Source organism: Tupaia chinensis, unplaced genomic scaffold, assembly GCF_000334495.1.
Source record: "Tupaia chinensis unplaced genomic scaffold, TupChi_1.0 Scaffold000511_1, whole genome shotgun sequence".
NCBI lineage: Eukaryota > Metazoa > Chordata > Mammalia > Scandentia > Tupaiidae > Tupaia > Tupaia belangeri.
The window spans coordinates 733,223-757,316 of NW_006160024.1; the positions used below are offsets into that span (position 1 = coordinate 733,223).

The window sequence follows — 24,094 nt, forward strand, 5'->3', positions numbered from 1 at the left end:
CACTCTATTTATTGTTTCTTTGCTATGCAGAAGCTTCGTAGCCTAATATAGTCCCATTTGTCTATTTTTGGGACTATTGCCTGTGCTTTGGAGATCTTCTTTAAGAAGTCTTTACCTACTCTGAGGTCTCCATGAATTTTCTTCTGTTCTTCACTAATATTTTTGTAGTTTGAGGTTTTATGTTTAGATCCTTAATCCATTTAAGTTAATTTTTGTTAGTGGTGAGAGATAAGGATCTAATTTCCATTCTTCTGCAGGTGTAACTGTTTGCTGAAGAGATTTTCTTTTCCCACAGGTCTTGTGACCTTTGTCAAAGATCAGTTGGCTGTATATTATGGGGTTCATTTGCAGGTTCTCAATTCTATTCCATTGATCTACCTCTTTTGTGTTAATACCATGCTATTTTAATTATCACAGCTTTGTAATATGTTTCAAGGTCAGGAAGTTAGATGCCTCCTACTTTATTTTCCTTCCACAGTATTACTTTGGTGATACAGGGACTTTTATGCTTCCAGACAAATTTTGTGATTATTTTTTCTATTTCTGTGGTGAATATCTCTGGTAGTTTGATTGGAGTTGCATTAAATTTGTAGATTAATTTGGGTAGGATTGACATCTTGATTCTTATATTAATTCTTCCAATCCAGGAACATGGCATGTTTTACCCACATTTTTTGTATAATTTTAAACTTATTTTTCTAGTGTTTCATCATTTTCCTTGTAGAGATCTTTGACATCTTTGGCAAGGTTTATTCCTAGATATCTTATTGGTTTTGTGGCTACTGTAAATGGGATTTCTTTCTTTAATTCCTTCTCAGTGTGTCCATTGTTGATGCATAAAAATGCTATAAATTTTTGTACATTAATTTTGTATCCTACTTTACTATATTCATTTATCATTTTCAGGAGTTATTTTTTAGTGGATTCTTTTGACTTTTCTGTGTGTAGTATCATATCATCTGCAAATAGAGATAACTTCACTTCTTTTCCTATTTGGATGCCTTTAATTTGACTCTCTTGTCTAATTGTGCTGGCTAAAACTTCCAGTACTATGTTAAAAAGGAGTGAGAAAGTGGGTAGCCTTGTCTTGTTCCAGTTTTGAGTAGAAAAGCTGAATGCTTTTCCCCATTCAGTATGCTGTTAGCTATGGGTTTTTCATAGATGGTTTTTGTTGTGTTGAGGAATGTTTCTTCTATACCAATTTTATTGAGAGTCTTAATTATGAAGAGATGCTGTATTTTGTCAAATGCTTTTTCTCCAATGATTAATATGATTGTATGTTTTTTATCTTTCCTTTTGTTAATGTGATGTATTACATTTATTGTTTTGCATATATTGACCCTTTCTTGCATCTCTGGAATAAAGCCTACTGTGTTGATGTATAATTTTTTAAATATGTTGTTTAATACAATTTGCTAATATCTTGCTGAGAATTTTTGCATATATATTCATCAGGGATATGGGTCTGGAGTTTTCTTGTTTTGTCATGTCTTTGTCTAGTTTTGGAATTAAGATGATGGAGGCTTCGTAGAATGAATTTGAGAGGGCTCCTTCCTTTTGAATTTTAAAAATAGTTTAAGGAAAATTTGGGTTAGTTCTTCTTGAAATGCTTTGTAGAATTCAGAAGGAAAGTCATCGGGAACCAGGCTCTTCCTTGTTGGTAAACTATTACTGATTCATTCTCATTGCTTGTTATGGGTCCATTCAGCCTTTCTTTTTCTTCCTGGTTCAATCTTGGTCATTTACACGTGTCCAGAAATTTGTCTGTCTCACCTAGGTCTCTTTGTTTGTTGGCATATAGTCGCTCATAGTGTTCTAACACCTTTTTCCTTGCTGATTTGATTTATCTGGTTCCTTTCTCTGTTCCTGATGAATCTAGCTAAAAGTGTGTCAATTTTGTTTATCTTTTCAAAGAACCAACTTTTGATTTCTTTTATTTTCTGCATAGTTCTTTTATTGTCTATTTAATTTATTTCTGCTCAGATATTTATTATTTCTTTTCTCCTGGAATTTTTTGAAGGTTTTGTTGTTGTTTACCCAGTTCTTTGAGTTGTGTCACTGGGTTGTTTATTTACCACTTTTCTGCATTATTCTTGTGGTCACTGACAGCTGTGAACTTCCCTGTTATAACTGCTTTTGCTGTGTCTCGTAGGTTATGAACACTTGTTTGTTCATTATCATTGGTTTCTATGAACCTTTCAATTTCAGTCTTAATTTCTTCTATAGCTGTAAAGTCATTTAGGAGTAGATTGTTTAGTTTCCATGTGTTTGTGAATTTTCGAGGACTCTTTCTGTAGTTGATTTCGTTTGATCTCATCATGGTCAGAAAAGATGCTAGGTATAGTTTCTATGCCTTTGAATTTGAAAAGGCTTGTTTTGTGTCCTCTCATGTGGTCAGTCTTTAAACATGTTCCATGTGGGGGTGAGAAGACTGTATATTTTGTGGTAGTTGAGTGAAATACTCTGTAGATGTTGTCAAATCCCTTTCATGTATGGTATCATTTAGATTTTGTATTTCTTTGTTTATTTTTTGTCTAGATAATCTGTCCAGTGGAGTCAGTGGGGTACTGAGATCCCCTACAATTGCTTGTGTTGCAGTCTCTCTCTCCATTGAGATCTAACAGTCTCTCTTTGATGTAGTTAGGTGCTCCAGTGTTGGATGTGTAGATATTTACAAGTTTTATGTCTTCTAGGTGAACAAGACCTTTTAGTACTATATAATGTCCTTCTCTGTCTCTTTGTACATCTTTCATCTTAAAGTCTATTTTGTCTGATACCAGTATCACTACTCCAGGCTTTGTTTAGTTTCCATGTTCATGGAATATTTTTTTTCAGCCCTTTACTTTTAGTCTATATATGGCCTTATCAGTGAGGTGTGTTTCTTGTAAGCATCATACAGATTTCTTCCGTTTTTGTATCTAGTCAGCCAGTTTGTGTTTTTTTGATTGGAGAATTTAATCCATTAACATTCAATATTATTATTGATATTCACAGATTTATCCCTGTCATTCTGTTAGCCCTTTTCTCAGTTGTTTTTTGTTCTCCTATTTCTGTTGGCCTCTCTTTAGTTATTGTGATGCAACACTTCCTTCAGTATTTTCTGTAGAGCTGGCCTATTACTGGTGCATTCTTTCAGCTTTTGTTTATCTGAGTATACGTTTATTTGTTCTTCTAATTTGAAGGATAATCTTGCTGAATATAGTATTCTTGGTTGAAATTGTTTTTCTTTTAACGTTTTGAATATATCTTCCATTTTTTCCTTGCCTGCATTGTTTCAGCTGAGAGGTCTGATGTTAGCCTAATAAAGGGATAGCCTTTATAACGTGACGTTTCTCCCTTGCCTTATTTAAAATACTGTCTATGTCTTTAATTTCACCAATCTTGCTATGAATTGCTGAAATCGGGCAGAATCTTTTTATGTTGACTCTATTTGGGGGTCCTTTTAATTTTTGGGGTCTGAATTTTTCTATTTTTCTGTATATTTGGAAAATTTTGAGATAGTATTTCATGAAAGAGGCTTTCCATGCCTTTAGCAGATTCCTCACCTTCTGTAATACCCATTAGACTGATATTTGCATGTTAAATGATGTCTAGAATTTCTCATATGTTGTCCTCATTTATTTTTTTTCCTTCTTTCTGGTTATTTGGTCTATGGTGGAGACTTTGTCTTCTAGGTCAGAAATTCTTTCTTCTGCATGGTCCAATCTTCTGTTAATGCTTTCTAGGGAGTCTAGTTTCTTGCATTATAGTCTCCATTTCCAGAAGTGCTGTTTGATTCTTTTTCTTTAGGATATCTATTTCTTTACAGAATTCCTCTTTCATGTCCTGAAATTATTTTCTCATTTCCTGGAAATTGATTGTCTGTTTTCTCTTAAATTTCATTGCATTTTATCACTATGAATATTCGGAATTCTTTTTCTGACTTTTCTGCATATTTCTCTGTGCTATGTACTGTTGGTAAGGAGCTATTGTGCTCACCTGGAGGAAAATTACCACCTTGACTTCTCATTTTTCTTTGAGATTTGGGCTGGTTTCTAGTCATCTGATGCAGTATTCACTTTTTTGGGTATTTATTGAAGTAGATTTTGTAGTACTGGTAGAGGAAGTCACACCTTTAGTTCCTAGGTGTGTTCCTACTGGAGGGCTCTGTCTTCCAGGTCAGAGCAGTTATGGGTAACTTCAGGTCCATGGCTCCTTTGTCAAATGTTCAGCTCTTATGAGGTGGTAGCAAGCTAGGGAGACACAACTTAGTGAAGAGGGTCAAGTCATGTGCTGTGCAAAAGCATGGGTTGGTGTACCAAAAGCTCTCAAGCTCCAAGTGTGGACTCACCCAAAGAGGCCTGCTCAAACCAGGCTTGAGTATCCTGGTGGGCAGGGCAAGCTCAGACCACCAGAGTGGTGGGCGATGAAGCGTGGAAAGTCCCAACGCAACTCCCAAGCCTGGAGTGCAGAGAAAGTTCTTTGGAATGGTAAATTTCACAGCTAGTCAAATTATAGTTCTATTGTGGGGCAAAATAAAGACTTGTAGATATATTCAAATGTTCAATTAAGTTTACCTGTCATATATTTCTGAAAAAAAAAAAGTTACTTATGAATGAACTTCAGAAAAGCATAAAAAGAATTAAGAATTTAAATGGCATGCATGCTTCCTGGACTAACCCTAGAAGAGTATGAGTAAAGAATATCTAGGCGGTAGAGATACAAACCCAGAAAACAATTAGTCCAAAGTAGAACAAGTCAGAGGGATCAATAGAATAACTTAGAGGAGGAACGATTTCTGTGGAACAAATAGTATGTTTAAGAAGCAGGGAGGTTTTAGTGATATGATGGAAAAGGCATATGTTTCCTCTTGAAACAAGAGATAGAAAACCCATTAAGGCTCAAGGAAAAACAAAACCGCTCAAGAGAAGCATGCTCCAACTACAAAGCAAACTGGGACATGACATGAAAATCTATTTGCCCTTGACATTTGGAAGCTTCTCCTGGCAGAACAAAAACTACTTAAAAATGATTATTTTTGGAGTGAGTTATTGAAGGTAAAGGATTGGATAGGAGACTTTTTAATTTAAGATCCTTTAATAATGATTTTCAGTTTTTCAAAGCAAGTATATTTAAAGCCATACAAGACAAGGCTGTTCGTCCACTCTTAAATATAAAAAATGAGGAGAGGAGAGAAAGAATGAACAGTAACAAAGAAAGGAAGGCCTTTACTTTCCAAGAAAACAAAAGCCAAAGCGTAACACACGTATGCACACCCCCATCCTCATACCTTTCTGCTCACCGCACCACTGGGGAGAATTCCAATCTTTCCCCAGTCAAGCAGGATACCAGGAGCTAGAATGGCTAGTTGGTGAGTGAGGAATGGATCTGAGGCTGAAGACTCAGATTCCTTCTGCTCCAGGCAGGAATCACACAGTGAACTGAAAAGAGCATCCTCACTGGGCCCAACTGTTTAGCTGCGGGTGAACCCCAGTGATCAGTAGGAAGAGATGTTGAGTTGCCAGAAGGATCCCCCAGAATCAGAGATGGAGGTTGGGTCAACCCAATCCTGCAGTGTGTCAGTTCTAAAAGTCCAAGATCCAGATGTCAACAGAGGGCCTATGAGGAAGAGCAGCTGGTACTGGGTTGTGGGGCTGTGGATGGCTGGAAGATTGGCCATCTTCCCTTTCTGAAAGCCTCCTAGGGAGGGGACAGGGGAGGGCTGTCTGCCTGACCCACAGAATCAAAAGCCAATGGTTCAATACCTATAGGTGGGGAATTATTTCTAGACTCTGGCAGCAAAATTTTGGGAGAGGCATAGAGGTGTGTGAAATGAGGCCAGAGAGGCAGGCAGAGGCTGGGAGTCAGAAGCCATGAGTGGGGCTGGAGATCGGGTCTCAGTGTAGAGTAGGTGGAGGTGCCCAGCCCAGGTGGTAGCTTCAAGAATGGAGTGAGGAGGGGGGCTTGAAGCTCTGGCTTGGGGTTAGAATTGAAAAAGTTTCAAAATGTGGTTATTCATTTTTGGAAACTGACAGGGGCTGTGGGATGATGCTGTCTTAGAAAAGTTGGCCAGGGTAGTTTGAACAGATGTTCTGTTTTTCTTAATCCATTGACCCATACACAAAGTTGGCATTCTTTTTTTTTTCCTTTATAAAACCAGATGTTGTAGCATCTAAATATTTAAAGTTCTCCTCGAGGACTCCATGTGTGAGATTTTGGAGAAGGGGAGCCCCTCATCCGGCTGCTTGTTTATCTTTACTTTTCTGATTCCTCAAAGTGATACCTCCATTCTGTACAGATTCTTAGTTTTGCACCAAGATTGATTTTAACATGGTTTTCAGATTGGGATCTTTGAGTTTTTTACCACAGTGTATTAATCGTGTGTCTTACTTTTGTTGATAATCTAAACAGAAATAGTCTTAAGAGGTATGTGTAAATCACCAGATAGCAATCATGTAACCAGAAACTGCTGTGGGGTTCCAGGCTTTGTGTTTCTAAGTGCAAAATAACACTACCTTGATCACCAGGAGCCAATGAGAAAAAAACAGATGTAGATTTTCTTTCTTCCTCTTCCTCTCTTTTTCTTTCCTTTTTTTTTTCTTTTTCTTTCTTTCTTTTTTTTTTTTTTTCTTTGCTGTAGGGCCTGTGCCCTCATCAGAGAAAGACACAGAGAAAGAGACAGTGAGAGAGAAAGTGAGAAATTGTCCCCCAGAGGAGATAACCACACTGCAGCCCCTTCTGTGTTCTCTTCCTGGGATTCTGGGTGCACACACATACACACACACATACATGCACACACACACACACACACACACACATACACACATATATATATATGCACACACATGAGACCAGTGTGATTTTCAAGCCACCAGATCCAGGACTCAAACCACAGTCAGCCATGTGGGAATCCAGTGCCCTAATGACCACACCACCTGCTGGCCCCAGATGCAGTCTTTCTATGACTAAAAAATAAATGTTTAGTGCAGACCAAGTGATGTATGACATGCTGCTTGAAAGAGAGTATTAGTCCATTTGTGAGGCTACAAGAGAATGCCACAGACTGGGCAATTTATAAAGAACACATATTTATTTATTATGGTTCTGGAGGATGGAAAGTTCAAGATCAGGGTGCTGCCATCTGGCAAGGGCTGCTCACTGCTTCCATGATGATGTCTTGAACACGGTGTCCTTACATGGTGCAAGGTGGAAGAGCATCTAATTCCCTGCAGAAGGGACGAGTGCTCATGGCCTAATTATATCTTCAAGTCCTTACTCTTAATACTATTGAATATCCAACTGACAACCTCTAAATTTTGGAGTAGACCCATCCTAACCATGGCAGAGGGCTTCGCAGGCCACAGTGAGAAGCAGCTCTGAGTCAAGACCATAGCTCTCCCAGAAAAACCCACAGGGCCAGGGAGGGCCAATTCTGTGCTGCAAAAACACTCTGCCACATGTTATTAGAGCTGTTGACTTGACTCTCCTCGGTTTTGTAGTTTTGCTTATATTTAATTGCATAGTTTATAGTTGAACAAGAGCTATAAACATAAGGTGTTTATATCTAGTTGTATGTTTGAACATGTCTGAGCAACATTATAATTTGAAACAACTTAAGTCAACATTGGGAGTGAAGGAGAATTTTCTTTTTTCCTTCAGAAGAGTTTTATGCATTGACTCAAGAAACTTCATAGGAGTTCTTTCCTAATGTGCTCCTCATTGCTATCGAATTATTTATTTTGTCACAGATTTAGAAATTTAGTTAATTTCTCTTTTCAATAGAAAGATAAATACACATGTAACATGGACGAGGGATTTCCAAAATGGAAAATGCTTGTTATGAAAAGCCTATGTGTGTGGATTTCAAATTTTTTTGTACCGCAATAAATTCTTACTGTGATTCCATTTTTCCATGAACTTTCTGAAGTCCCCTAGAATTCCACCCGCACTGGGCAGTTTGTCATGGTGGTTAGAGTGTGGGTGTCTGGAGAGGCCTGACATGTGCATGCATCATGGGGCAACTTGCTGGAGTTGGAGGGAGATGAAGGGAAGGGCAGGGAGAGGCTGGGAAGAGGGTGGTGTGCAAACCAAGGAATGCTAGCAGCCGGAGCCCTACCTGTACTGGGGAAGGTGTCAGCTTTGGGGTGTTCGATTTGGGCCTGGTTGCTGGTGGGGTTATCAGCTGGGACACATTTGTCTGCACATAGTACCCATGCAATGTGGCTAAAACCAGAACTCCCATCACTTTTCTGGTGACCCCAGTGCTAGCTTAGTAGCCTGTCTGCCCTTGAAGCCTAAGACTCTTTCTAGCATTCAGTGTCATTGTCACTGGGCCATTCTCAAGTCATCTTATTAATATTTTTTTTGAGAGTTTTTTGCTATAGCGCGCATGCGCTCGCCAGAAAGACAGAGACAGAAAGACAGAAAGCGAGAAATCACCCCCCAGGAGGATGGCCATGCCACAATCTCTTCTCCTCCATCCTCCTCTCGGGATCTTGGGCATGCACGCACATGCGCCCAGCATGAGTTTAGCCACTGGGTCCGGGGCTCGAACTGTGGTGGCCTACATAGGAGTCCAGTGACATAGCCATTATGCTAACTGCTGGTCCCAGGTCATCTCCTTAGGTTTTAAAGCAGCTGTTGCAGAGGCTGGATGGTGATGTGTAAGGTGGACCCATGTTGGGGGTTCCAGTTCAGGTCTACAGACCTCCCTGAGTATGCCAGGTGCAATTTTGCCAATAATACAGGCCACTCAAGCTGGGGAGTGGATCATGACATGATGACCCTATTGGGGTGCCTGTGTCTCTTGCTCATGGCAGAAAGAAAGAAAATGAATTGGTAAACAATGGCAGCAACAAAAAAAAAACTCCAGCTGCTGTAATGCCGGGGAAGACAGCGGGCTAGGGAAAACCTTGCCCTGAAGCTTTCAGTTGATTTCCTTTCAGGCCCCACTGGTCAGTAGCATGCCAGTGCACCCAAGCTGTAGAGGTGTGAGAGGCCAGGGTGAGCATCTGGAATTTTCTCCCTCTTCAGTGAGAGGTCTAGGCCAGAAAGAAAAGCCTGTGAGGGGCAGAGGAGCTGTGGCTGCAAGCATTCAGGCTGCCACCCAGCAGCTGTCCACAGGGAGGGTGTGCTCCTGGGCTGCCCTCCAGGACTCAGAGTGGACTAACTGCTTTATCAGGGCCAGCAGCAGGAAAGGGGCAGGACTGGGGGGGGGCATTTTACTGCTGCACCATCATCTGGTCCCTCTTCATGAATTTTTGCTAGGCTTAATCACTTCTTCACATCAATCCTCTTTTACAGTTCAAATTCGTGTGTAAGGTCCAGCAATTGCTCAGATCATCTTGTATGTTGGTTGTGTGTTAATGTAAAGTTGTCCTTCCTTCCCTTCCCTCTCTTCCCTTCTGTCCTCTCTCTCTTTTCTTTCTTTTTTTGGGGGGGAGGTTTTTGCCTTAGGGCAAATGTGTTCGCCAGAGAGAGACAGAGACAGTGAGAGGGAAAGTGAGAAATCACCCCCCAGGAGGGATGGTGCTATGTCATCGGCTGGTCTCTCTCTCTCTCTCTCTCTCTCTCTTCTTAATCGCCAGAAAGTATATGTCTGTTCATCAGAGAGAGACAGACTGAGAGAGAGAAAGCACCTTCCGGTAAGACACAATCACTTCATAATCCCTTCTGCCCATTTTTTCCATCCTCAGGATTTGGGGCACACAGATGTCCGGAGTATTTTTCGGGCTGCCTGACTCCATCAAGCTAGGACTCAAACCATGCGGTCAGCCATGTGGGATCTGGCTCTCCTAACTACTAGTCAACAAAGTTGGCCTCTCTCTCTCCATGGCCCACTCTTTCATTTCTTCCAGCCAGGGAAGTTTCAAAGACTCTCTTCAAAGAAGTCTGTCCATCATCTAAGGAGAGGTGTAAACCTAAATGTCTGGTATAGTGTTGGGTTGTCGGAAAAGTAAAAAAATAAAACAGCCCAATCCAATGTCCACTTGGTCTTTTCTTCATTCTCACACTCCTGGGTTCCAGAATTGCCCTTGGGGAACCTAGGGTTGCTACATGTAACAAACAAAAATAGAGGATGCCCAGTTACATTTGTATTTCAAATTCATTTTCTAATTAATTTTTTTAAATTTTTAATGAATTAGTTAATTTTACCTTCATTCACTGAGCATCATCACAGCATACAAAATGCGATTTCCTGTCCAGAATCTACTGCATCAGTCATGATCACCAGCCATATTATGAGCCCGAGGGTTCATTTTCCCGTTTACAGTAGGTGGATTCATGGGAATTGTCTTAGCCAATTCCTCACTATCTACTGTTCTCCATGATACATCCTACGTAGCAGCCCGTTTCCACCATGTTCTGTCCATAGGAGCAGTATTCGCTATTATAGGGGGGTTCCTGCAGATCCCCACTATTTACAGGTCATACACTAGACCAAGCGTGAGCAAAATTCACTTCACTGCCATATTTGTAGGAGTCAATCTCACATTCTTTCCAGAACACTTTCTCAGCTTAATCATACATGTTGTCACTGATCTCTGGTGTCTAGAGTTGCTTTCCATTCCTTTTTCCCCCACGTTGTATTGCTTCACAAAATTTCTTAAATAATCTACTTTCAATAGCAAATTCATCTGATGTATACATATCTGCAAATACGTGTCTGACTTTAGGCATGAAACTCTGAGTAGAATGAATATACTATAAAGTAGCACCTTGATGATGCTATATAGCTTACTGTGGTCATTAAATAGGTACTTTTAAATTTATTTTTTAATTTCAAGAGAAGCAGTTTTAGCTTTAAAAAATCAAAATCAAAGAAATGCTAAGAGAGCTTTGCTTAAAACTTAAAGCCAGGAAACAGGTTAGGATTCTGTTCAAATAGTAGGTACAAGAACCTATCGGCAGCTCAACATAAGACAAAAATCCTTAAAACCGGAAAACAAGGCCTAGAAGAAAATCAGCAATGTTTTAGTCAAAAGTCATTAGATTCAATTTTACCAATTCAGTCTCATGTACTTAATCTGTCTTCTGTTGTGGTTCAATTTTCCTGATTAAATTCTGGGATATAACATTCAACTCCAGACTTGTCCCTATGATTAAGTTGCCATTTTCTTAGTTTTTGAACTCTTATTTCTGTGTGTCTGTATTTAATTTTCCTGACATAGCACTCCCTTGAGAACTTCTTGGAGAGTTGGTCTGGTGTTGGTAAATTCTTTCAGGTTTTGTTTATCTGGGAATGTTCTCGTCTTTTCTTCCCGTATGAAGGATAATCTTGCCGGGTACAGTATTCTTGGCTGAAATTGCTTTTCCCTTAATACTTTGAATATATTTTCCCATTCTTTCCTTGCTCACATTGTTTCCACTGAGAGGTCTGCTGTAAGCCTGATGGAATATCCTTTGTAGGTAACTTGATGTTTCTCTCTTGCCAATCTTGGTATCTCATCTTTGTCTGTGGTTTTGGCTAATTTGTTATTTACAGAGATGACAGTGAGTAATTTTTTAGTGTAAGAATGTCACATGCAATATTTGGGTGTCCACAAATTAACTGGGCATTCTATATTTTACTTGACAATCTTATCAGAACCTTTAGGGCCAGGGCCAGCTTCATAGGCTGAGACCTGAACAGTGGTACTGGGACCAGCACTAGGAGGGCCCATGTGGATCTGATACTCTGTTCTCACCATCTTGAAATTCTTGTTTGTTTTTTCACATTTTTTGTTTTATTTTACAGAGGGCATGTGTGCTTGCCAGAGACAGAGACAAAGAAAGAGAGAGGGAGAAAGCGCACCCACCCCTCAATGGGGCACAGTCACACTGCAATTCCTTCTCTTCCATTTCTCTACTGTGTCGGGATTTGGGGCATGCACACACACATGCCCAGAGAATTTTTTAAGCCACTGGGACTGAGATTTGAACAACATGGTCAGCCATGTGGCCTCCAGATCCCTTAACCATCAGGCCATGGGGCTGGCTCTTGAAAGTCTTTTTTGTTTTCCCTTAAGATTTTTTGCCATAGGGCATATGTACTTGCTGAGAGAGAAAGAGAGACAAAGAGAGGGAAAGTGAGAAATCACCCCTTGGGGGGATGGTCACACTGCAACCCCTTCTCCTCTCAGGATTTTGGGTGTACAAGTGCATGCGCCAGTGTAATTTTCAAGCCACTGGGTCCGGGATTCAATGTGAGAGTCCAGTGCCTAAACACCATGCCAAATGCTGGCCCTAAAATTCTTAGTGATACCGGAACACAGAGGCTCTGCATTTTATGTCCGTCAGGGTCCCTGTTGTGTCACTGGTGCTACCTAGGGCTTTTTGGAGTGTGTTTGGGATGTAGGGTCGTAAGTACTGCCACTTCAAGTCCCTCCATAGCCCAACTTGGCACAAACCTGAATGCCATCCCAGTTCCTGGATGCAGAATGGATATTTGGTGGGTTTTCCTTAGGAATTATATATTCCTTTCTAATTGGCTCTAAGTGTTTCTGCCTTGGCAGCAAACACTACTTTGTTAAACTTTTTAATCCAAGTTTCACTGTACCTGGCATAAATCAGTGAAATTCCTAGTGTGTAGACATGTTAGTTTCTTCATAGATGCCTTGAAAAGTGATTTGACCCAAAAAAATAACTTTTATTGGTGTTACATAATCGGTGTTGCACGGTGCATATGATATTCATTATAAGTGCATGTTTATGATGTCATCATTCTGCACACAGCTTAGACTCAGAGTTTCCAAATGTTGGTTATAGATTAGTTTGATTCCTCTGGCAGATGGGATCTTTCTTTTTTTAAGAAAAAGAACATGACTATGCTGTGCTCAATCACCATAGAATTCTCTCAAGGAGAGGGCTCCTGAGCAGGTGTACGAGAGAGTAAAGAGCTTTATTCTCACATTTAGAACCAGGGACTGCTGTACAGAGCTATAAAAACCCCACCCACAATCACTTAGAAAAAGGTAATATCACAAAATGTCTTATGAAAATATGTAAAGTAAGTAAAAATGCCAGACTTAGGTAAGGGTGGGATCACGTACATGGGGATACTTTGAAAAGTTCACAAACAACGGGATTAAAGCATAAGTCTATTTTGGTGTAAAAGAACCTGGAAGTCCATGCATAGTTTTTTCATAATACCTATTTTTGATTAATTTTTTTGAAGACCCTCCTATTGCAAAATGTAATATTTTTTTAAATGATCTAATACTAGGTCCATTTTAAATAATGAGATATCCATGACAACTAAAATGTTCAATGGATGAAAAAATTTGATTGAAGCTAATGGGTTTAGTAATTACTAGTGTTCTGTAAGAGGTCACTTTTGGGGGAATCTAAGGGATGACCAGAAATAACCTTTCTGTGCTATTTTCATTTTGCAGGATCTATGAATTTGTAACTTTTTGTTTGTTTGTTTAGGTTTTTGCCCTAGGGTACTTGTTCTTGCTGGAGAGAGGGAGAGACAGAGGAGAAATGAGAAATTATATTTTTAAGATGGAAAGTCAAACCTTCTCTCTCTGTGTATATATGTAACGTATGTAGTATATTTTAATATATTCAGGAACACACCAAGGAGATGAAAACAAGCCCGTCATTGCATGCTCAGTAGAGGTGCGCCTGATCTATCTTTGCCTCCCTCTGGTGATTTATCCAAGTGTTGGATCTAGAGACTATCATGTCCAAATCCCATGGTACCGGCAGCTTCAATCACTTACTCTTTCTCCAAGCAGGCATCAACAGCAGGAAATAAACTCATTTTTAAAATCATGTCTTTTCCTTTCATGACCTAGAAAGGGAGCAAAGACCCTCAAATGCTCTTATGCGATCAGCTAGGACCCCACTTATCTCTTTTCTCTTAACTTTAGTATCTGAACTTGGTGATTGTCTCACTCTTTTTTTTTTTTTTAGTTTATTTATGTATGTCCAAGAGAGAGGCAGAGAGTGACCCCTAACAATGTCCTCATGCTGAGTCTGCCCCCCGTCTCGGCCATCCAGGACCATGGGCAGTCATATGAGTATCTAGTGTATCCCTCTTATTTTCATTCTAGCGAGAGTGAGCTCACTTTCTCAAGGTAAGTCACTTATGTTGTAAAGGTAGATGTGACAAAAATGAAAGAGAATTATTAAGAAATAAAATTTACTAGGAGAGATACTGGAATCTGGATGAAGAAGGGGATTCATTCACTCATTCGCTTACTCAAGGTTGATTCCTCAACTCTGACTCTGCCGTATGTCTGATGGTACAAGGATGAACACACTCTGACCTCCTGGAGCTTACACTCCAGGTAGCAGAAGGACTGTAAGTCAGTTAACAAGTCATTGTGCTTTGCGTCACCAGGTAGCAATTAATGTTGGGGAGAAAATAAAGCAGGTAAAGCTAAAGAGGAGTGGGAATCAGAGAAAGGCATCTTTAAGAAATACTTTGAGTGGTGTTGCTTTTGTAGCAAGAGGGAGATAGAGTTGACACCATCATAAATTTAACAGATTTGCATGTACTAGCAACAGAAATGTGAATCCTAGGGATGTGCGAGTGAAATGGCACTTGTTCGCTGTTACCGCTTTATTTTAGTTCTAGTTAAAGTTAGTCCATTTTCCCTTTCCCCCCCATTGCTGGCAGTGCTTGACTTTCACACGTATTTTATATAGCAACAGCTATAAAAATGTTCATGTTCTTTGACCTACAGTCCGGTGATTCTTAGTCCCACTGGACCAAATGCCTTCCTTTTGACAATCAGTATTTTGTAATGCTCCCCTTACTATCCTGAAATGAAATCATGGTTTATATAATCTGTCTAGAGACATACTTTCAAGAATTTAAGGTCATGCTTCAAGGAAACCAAAAAAAATTAATTTATAGTCAAAAACAAAAACATTGGAAGACATGTGATGCCTGCGCCTATACACAGGATTCCGGTCTGCAAGCACGTTTCATTTGAAATGTCAATTGAAGTATTTGGTCCCATGACCAGTGTTGGATGCTGATTCAGGCAAGGGGAGAAAGAGCAGAAAGCGGCTAGTGAGGTTGGTTATGGGGAGGGATTGAGGAGAGTCAGGTAAATACTGTGCACTTGCCGTGGAGAAACAGGCCTCTGGAAAGAGTTGCTAGTGGCAAATAGACAGTATATGGCTGCAGTATTTAAAGACACGCTTGATGCCAAAAAATGCAACTGGATCTACATGGAAAAGGTCCCGGGTTCGTGAGACAAGCTTTCGGAGCATGGCAGGCACACACACACACATGACTATAATCTGTGCTGGCTGAGACTGGGCATGCATCACGCATAAAGATCCTGTTTAGAGTGCCCATCTTTCTGTGTCTGTCTGTTTCTTTCTTTCTCTTTCTCATGAAGAAATGAATTCATAAACTTTTAAAAAGTCACCATGGCATTTTTTTAACCTATCTGAGACATCACTGATGAGTGATGAACTCTCTGCACAGGTCGTCGCGCGGGAACTGCTGGCCCAGTACACCAAGCAGTATGAAGACAAGCCATTCTTCAGCCTGCTCCAGAACGGGGCTGAGTCTGTGGGTGACAAGCTGAGAACCAGGTAGGTCTCTGTTCAGGCTGTCCTTGTCATCTGCCTTCAGTGTCTTTTTATTGAGCCTGAGTTTGTGAGCCTGGACATGGCATACTATTTGACATTTTTAATATTTGACATACACAAAAAAGCATAAATGAATAAATATTTGTGCACCCACTATTCAACTCAAGAAACAAAAACACCGCTAGTCCTGTTATTTCTGTTTCTGTTCCTTTATTGTTACATCTTCATTGTTCAAGAACTTTACAGTTATTTCTAAACCACAGCATGAGGTAGGTTCTTACTTCTATTTCATTGAGGAAACCAAGGCACAGAGATTCAATAGTGTGTTCAAAATGTCATGGCTGGTAAGTGGCAGAGCTGGGATTTGAACATAGGTAGTCTGGATTCAGAATCTAGGCTGTGGTTGTTTTTATTGTTTTTTAAAATATCCTTTTATAAAGAAAGAATAGTGTGCACAATATTCTCTAACTTTCTGTTTTGACTCAATGTAAACCTAAGAGTCACCCACATTGATATGTGTGGCTGAAGAGCTACTCTTTTTTTAAAAAAAAATTATTTATTATTATTTTGTTTCTAATTTGACCAGAGAGAGACAGAAAGAAAGAGAAAGGGAAGGTAAGAAAGCAAGCCACTGGGTCTAGGACTTGAACCACAGTTGGCCACGTGGGAATCCAGTGCCTTAACCACCATGCCACATGCTAGCTCCAAGAGCTACTCTTCACAATAGTCCATAATATTTATCATAAGTATGTGCCACAATTTATTATACTTATCCATTCTAATTTTCAATATTTGCAGACATTTGGCTATATCTTTTTTTTTCTTTTGTATTTTGCACAAATATGTTATGAAAACTCTTGTGCATATTTTCTGGGGAACATATACAAGAGTTTTTAGAGGGCTTTCAAACCTAGTTGACAGAGTAAGAGGCACATTTTACATCACCATAGACAGCCCCATATCCATAGAGTCTCTGAACTCAGACTCACTTAAGCCAGTGTTTCATGACATGATACTTAACCACCCTAGTACTTACCATGCTCTCTGATGTGTTTCAATTTTATTTTTTCAAGAATTTTGATCTTGGGGTCAGCAGGTGGCATAATGGTTACACAACTGGACTCCCATGTAGTCGACTTCACTTCAAGTCTTGGAACTGACAGCTTAAAACTCATGCCAGGCTCATGTACATGCTTTCCCAAAATCCTGAGAGGAGACTGGAGGAGAAGGGATTGCGGCGTGGCCATCCTCCCTGGGGGAGTGATTCTTGCTTTCTGTCTCTCTGTCTCTCTGGTGGGTGCACCTGCCCTATAGTAAAAATCTCTTTTAAAAAAAGAAGATGTGTGCTATTTTTACTGATTTTTTTAAGGGACACTTTATCCTCTCTTGCTCTAGATACTACAGCTATTAGTTCCAAGTTTGTGATTTGTCTTATTTTTTAAAATGATGCTTTCATAATAGTATAAATTCTTAAATTATAATGGAATGTATCATGCTTTTATATTCAACACCTTCTATATCGTCTACTTTGAGGTCATGAAATATATCACATTCAGTTCTTTAGCCCATTGGAAATTTTGTCTGTGGTTTGATGAGGGGATCTAATTAGTTTTTTCTTCTTCCTCCTCCTTTAGGGATTGTTTCAGCAACATTTACTGAATTTTCCATCTTTTCCTAATGATCTGCAATGACTCCTCTGGCATTTGTTAAGTTTCCATGTATGTGGGAGTCCATTTGGGGGATGTCCACTTTGTTCCTAGCCTGTTTGTATATTCTTTTGTTTTTTAGAGATATACTTCTACTATAGGATGTCTGCACTCACCAGGAAGAGAGAGAAACAGAAAGCAAGAAATCACCCCCTGGGGGAATGGCTATGCTGTCATCCCTTCTCTGTTCTCTTCTCTGGATCTTGGCATGCATGCTCATGTGCCCAGCATGGGTTTTAAGTCACCAGGTCCTGGACTTGGACCATAGCCAACTACATGGGAGTCCAGCGACGTAACCATTATGGCATCTGCTTGTTCCTGCTTGTATATCTTTTTTTTTTTTTTTGAGAGGTTTTCACTATAGGGCGCGTGCGCTCGCCAGACAGAGAGAGACATAGAGACAGAAAGTGAGAAATCAACCCCCAAGGGGGATGGTCAAGCGGCAGTCCCTTCTCCTCCATTTTCCTCTCGGGATCTTGGGCATGCACGCACATGCACCCGGCGTGAGTTTTAAGCCACTGGGTTCTGGACGCGAACCGCGGTCGACTACGTGGGAGTCCAGCGACATAGCCATTACGCTAACTGCTGGTTCCCCTGCTTGTATATCTTGACACAACAATACAGTGATACAATTACCCTGGTTTTATTATAAAATATTACTATATAATTATATCTAAAATATAATTCAGAATTATGTTGGCCATTCTGGGTCTTTTATACATCCATACAAGTTTAGTAATCAGTTTGCCAAGTTCCCTAAAAAAAAACAATAAAATAGAAGAATCGCGCTCATATGGAGTAAGTACCTAGAACAGCCAACTTCATAGAGATAGAAAATAGAAGGTTAGTTAAGAAGGGCTAAGAAGAGGGGAGAATGAGGAGTTACTCTTTAATGGGTACAGAGTTTCAGTTTGGGATGATGAAAAAGTTCCGGAGGGCCCAGGTGCAGTGTAAATGCAGCTGGACCCACACAAGAAAGGTAGGTACTGGGTCTGATTCCTGCCTGGGACCTCCCTGAACATGCTGGGAGTGCGTGTGCCTGTGATCCTGGCCAGCTGAGACTGGGGATGGATTGTGGCATGGAGACCCTATTGGAGATGCCTGGTCCTCCTTTCTCCTTCTCTCTCTCTTTCTCTTTCAGAAGAAATAAATACATAAACTTTGAAAACAGTTCCAGAGATGGGTAATTGTGATGGTTGCACAACAGTGCAAATGTGCTTAATGCCAGTAAACTGTGCACTTAAAAATGGTTAAAGTGATCAATGTTTTATTGTGTATATTTTACCACAGTTTTAAAAACCTGCTATATATTTTTTTATTTGCCAGAGGGCATGTGCATTTGCTGGAGACAGAAAGAGTAAAAGAGAGGGAATGTGAGAAAGCACCCTTCCCTCCCTCCATGGGGGTTGGTCACACCACAATCCCTTCCCCTCTCTCCATTTCTCCTTTCAAGATTTTAGGCATGCACACACACACATATCTGGTGTGTTTTTCAAGCCACCGGGTCTGGGACTTGAACTGCATGGTTGGTCACGTGGGATCTGACCAACTTAACCACTATGCTACTAGTTGGCCTGCCTGCTGCAATTTTTTTTTTTTTGAAAGTGTATTACATCTATAGATTTGTAGAAAATCTGACATACTTACAAAACAGATCTCTCATAGATTTTATCTTCTAAATGCTTTCTGGAGTTTTATCATTTCCTTCATACATAGTATATCTCTTGGATAGATTTAATACTATATATAATTTTGTTGTGAAAAGAATGTTCTTGGGACCAGCAGTTAGCATAATGGCTATGTTGCTGGACTCCCATGTAGTCGACCGTGGTTCGAGTCCCAGACCCGGTGGCTTAAAACTCACGCCGGATGCATGTGCGCACGTGCCCAAGATCCTGAGAGGAGAATGGAGAAGGGATTGCGCTGTGGCCATCCCCCCTGGGGGCGATTTCTCGCTTTCTGTCTCTCTGTCTCTTTCTGCCTGTCTGGTGAGCACACGCGCCCTATAGCAAAAACCTCTCCAAAAAAAAAAAAAGAATGTTCTTAAATTATACATGCTTTTGTATACAAATCTGACTGCAAAATTTTTTTCTCCTAAATGGTTTCCTTCAGAGACAGCTGTCTACAAATACTAAGTTTTTTTAAAAAAAATTTCTTCCTTTCTCAATTATATGTTCTATTCCTTTCATGTCTTATTGCAAGGACTGGGAACTTCAGTATAATTTGAGCATGTGTGTGTTCATGTCAGTGGGGGAGTTTGGAGGGAGAAAGAGCAAGAGGGAGAGGGGAACATTCTCCCCTGGGTTCTGGCATGCCCCCATACCCTTCCTCCAGTCCTCCATGGGATATTGGGCATCATGCATATGTCGGGTGTGTTTCAGATTGACCAGGCCAAGGATTTGAACCATGGCTGCCATGTGGGATTCAGCTTCTTCTGAACAGTACGTTACTGCTGTGCCATGGAAATGCCCCTCTGATATGGTTTGAAGAGAAGTAGTTATAGAAGATGTTCTTTTAATGCGAACAGAGTTTCATTATCTACTGCTATTTTAGAATCGTGGTAATGCTTTGCTATTAAAAATCTTTGCCAACTTTTTATTTATTTATTTTTTGGAGAGATTTTCACTGTAGGGCACGTGCACTCGCCAGACAGACAGAGAGAGACATAGAGACAGAAAGTGAGAAATCACCCCCCAGGGGGGATGGTCATGCCACAATCCCTTCTCCTCCATTCTCCTCTCGGGATCTTGGGCACGCATGCACACGCGCCCGGCGTGAGTTTTAAGCCACCGGGTCCGGGACACGAACCGCGGTCGACTACGTGGGAGTCCAGCGACATAGCCATTACGCTAACTGCTGGTTCCCCCAACGTTTTTGATAGACACACTACTTCTTAAAGAAACTCATACATCTTAGTTGATTGTTGTCACGACTAGATGGAGTTCACCAAATGATCTTTTTTCTGCACGTTTTGAAATGATTGTATTTCTTCTTTACCCTGTTGATTTGATAATAACCGTTGCAAATTGTCTACTGTTAAAATACCCGTGTATGCCTAAGAAACACTCAATTTCGTTATGCTTTGCTATCTTCTTTATATTTTCCTGGGTTTGTTTCGTTAGTGTTTGGGGGTATGAGGGAGATAGATACTTACCGACTTACATATTATTTTCCATTCTTGTGCTTTCATGATTTAGCTTTATATTGAAGTTCTACTGGTTTCTTAGTGTTATCTTGAGAGTAGTCTCTTACTCTGTGGAAGAATTTGATAAGTTCTTTGAAAGCTATCTAAGCTTAGGAGAACATTTTAAACTATTGGATTTAATTAAGCTAATTGTTCTAAGACTCTAGCCTTTGGGGTCAGCGGATGGTGTAGTGGTTACGTCGTTGGACTCCCACATGACTGACTACAGTTTGAGTCCCAGACCCGGTGGCTTGAAATCATGACGAGTGCATGAGTGCCCAAGATCCCAGGAGAAGAATTGAGAAGGGTTGTAGCGTGGCTATCCCCCCTTTCTCTCACTGTCTCTGTCATTTGTCACTTTCTCTCACTGTCTCTGTCTCTGTCTCTCCTCTGGTATAAGTTCAAAAATAGATGTAGTTTTAAAATATTTGTCTCTAGTTATCTTTCTACTTCTGCTAGAGCTGTAGGTATATACCACGTGGCAGTCCTACAAGTATTTGTTTAAGTACTTTCTCCCTCGGTTGTCATTGTGCAATCTCACCAGCTATTTCTCCAATTTATTACTATTTTTCAAAAAAAAAAAAAAACCCAACTTTTCCCTTTGCTGAATCTCTCTGTCATACTTTCGTTTTCTATTTCATTGACTTATACTCATAAATGTATGTCCTTCATTGTATTGGGCTGTTGGAAAAGTCATGACGTATTTTTCTGTTTTCCTATGCAAAAATGCACTGACTTTTCCGATAGGCCAATACTTTTAGAGGTTACTATGCTGCTGCTTCTTCTTTAGGGGGGGGGGGTATGCGTATCTTTTAAATTGTTATTTTTCTATTTGAAAGAAGATTATTGGACTGCACACCCCAAATGTATTGAGCTGATATTTAAAGATGCTATTCATTAGAAAATATTGTCACCCTGGACCAGCAGGTGGTGTGGTGGATAAGGGCGCTGGATTCCCACATGGCCAACCATGGTTCATGTCCTGGACCTAGTGGCTTGCTTTCTCACTTTCCCTTCTCTCTCTCTCTCTCTCTCTCTTGTCAAATAAAGAAAAAAAAAGTAACAATAACAAATGGAAATAAATAAATAAATAATTCTTTAAAAAGATTGTCATCCTGTTAAAGACATGAGAAACACAATAAATGACGGTACTGGACCTCTTGTAACTATTGGCATGAGGTGTAATTAAGAAATCTGCCATTTATCTTTTTTTAACTGTCATTCAACTTCCTGCTCATTCAGACTGTAATCTACCTTAAAGCTTGAAACCCTGAGCTCCAGATCCTATGGCTACCTCACTGAAGTCGTCTTAGTTATAATGTTTTAACTTGTCTGCACACACTCTAAAGTGTCTTTTTTTAATATTTCTAGCCTTGAGTGGGAATTTTATTGCGCTGACGGCTTTCCCCCCAACTTATTAGTTTGAAAATTGTCCAACATATAAGGATTTGAAGGAATAGTACAATTCCCCACCAGAGTCAGTTCTATTCTCATAGGAAACTTGTCCCCCAAGTGGTCACAGATCCCCTGCCCTTTCATTTCTTTTCCAGATAGCAGAGCAGGGCTTGTTTCCATCGTTTTGAGAGCACGACACACTCTCACCCATATACAAATCTATATTCCTAGCAAATTTTCTAGGATGAATTTGAGATGTGCCAAGGGCAATGTTCCAATTGTAAATATTTGGAAAGTTCCAGTCCATTTATTCTTGTCTTGGTTATTAACCTCCAAAACAGTACACATCTCCCTCTCACACATTCGGATTTTACAGATTCAATCTGTGTTTATTGACTTAAGTCCTGAAACTCAGTTTACTCCTTTTTTTTTTTAAATTTTCTTGTTATAGGGTGAATATACTTGTAAAACACTGACAGAAACAGAGAGGGAGAGAAGGAAAGTGAGAAATCACCTCCCAAGGGGGATGGCTACACTGCAGTCCCTTCTTTTCCATTCTCTCCTCAGGATTTTGGGCACTCACACATACGTGCGTGGCATGATTTTCAAGCTGCCAGGTCAGGATTTGAACTGTACAGTCAACCATGTGGGATCCTGCTGTCCTAGACTCCACATCATCTGCTCACCCAGTTTACTCTGACTGTTATGTAAGGAAAATCTGTCATCTGACTGGCTGTTAGTATTCGTGAGCACTGGGACCTCTGTCAGCACTGGGGATACAGCAGTGGCTGTGGGCCCTGTGTCCATGGAGCGCACAGTCCTGCAGACCAGTGAACAACAGCCTATGGGTAGTGTGGACAGGAGGGGAGATGGGCTGGAACTCCCCAGGACTCTGAAATCCCTCCAAGGGGGCAGCCATTTGGCAGACCCCAGAGGCTACCCTTCATCTGGACTGTGGGCAGTGTCGGTCACAGCCCTGACCGGCTGCCTGAGACCAGGCGAGGGAGGAAGGCCTGGCAAGAAGGAAAGGCTCTGAGGGGAGTCATAATGGCCCTGCTCCATTCTGCCGTGGCCTCTGCCAGGGAGGCCTGCTTCTCTCCCTCCCCAAGGGAGCTGCCACCAAAGCCCTCACTACCCTCATCGGCCCCCGGGTGCTAGGAGGCCACGGGTGTTGAGGAAAGTCAAGATTCTGACTTGCACTAGAATGTTGTGTTGTGAATTTTTTTCAAACATTCAGCAAAGTTGAAAGAACTTTACAGTAAGCATTTATCTGGCCACCATGCAGATTTACTGTTTGCATGTTACTGTATTTGCCATATCACTACTGCATATATACATGCATACACATGTACATCCATGTATTAACCCCACTACTTACTCATGGGTCCACCTTATCTTATTGACACATTTCAGAGTAACGCAGCATGAACATCATTGACTAGAGTTCAGTACTTGGTTACAATCCATTTTCTTCCTCTTTTAAAAAAAATTTTGTCAGAAGGCATGTGTGCTCACTAGAGAGACAGAAAAAGAGAGAGAAAATGCAAAGGCACTCTCTCCGACCCCGTGGGGAACATTCATGCCATAATCCCTTTTCCTCTGTTTCTCTTCCTCTTGGGATTTTGGGTCCACATGCAGATATACACACGCGTGTTTCTCAAGACACTGGGTCTGGGGCTTGAACAGGATAATCAGTCATGTGAGATCCAGACACCTTAGTCACCATGCCATGCACTGGCCCTCTTTTTCTTCTTTTTCAGAAGTCACATACAATGAAACACAAAAATCTTAAATGTGTATTCACTGTTTTGCCAAATGAAAAAAAAAGTAATAAAACTCTTCTATTTTTCTCAGTTTATTTATTTTTTTTCCATGAATGAGAAAAAGAGAGAGACAGAGGCACAGTATCCCTGATAGGGTTTTGACACCACAGCCCGCCCTCAGCAAGGCAGACCATGGGCACACGTGTGCCCACTGTGCTCAGGGAGGTCTCTAGATGTGAACTGGCAACTTTCCCTGGGAGTCTGCCTCACAGAGTGTTGCATTTTCCTGCCACCAGCCCCCAAAACTCTTACTGAGATCTGGCATAATGATTATGTCACTGGACTCCCACATAGCCAACTGCAGTTCGAGAGAGGGACCTGGCGGCTTGAAACTCATGCCAGGCATGTCTGCATGTGTACCCAAAATCCTGAGAGGAGAATGACGGAGAAGACATTATGGTGTGACCATCACCCCTGGGGAGTGATTTCTTATTCTGTGTGTGTGTGTATGTGTGTGTGTGTGTGTGTGT

The 24,094-nt window shown here is 40.7% G+C and overlaps 1 protein-coding gene across 1 annotated transcript in view; it reads left to right on the top strand.

Moving 5' to 3' along the window:
• ACOXL (acyl-CoA oxidase like) overlaps positions 1-24,094 on the top strand; it is a 391,620-nt gene that overhangs the window by 241,956 nt on the left and 125,570 nt on the right. Inside the window, exon 13 of the mRNA XM_027774989.1 lies at positions 15,410-15,519. Within this exon, the coding sequence (XP_027630790.1) occupies positions 15,410-15,519 (110 nt within the window). The remainder of the gene's footprint in view (positions 1-15,409; positions 15,520-24,094) is intronic.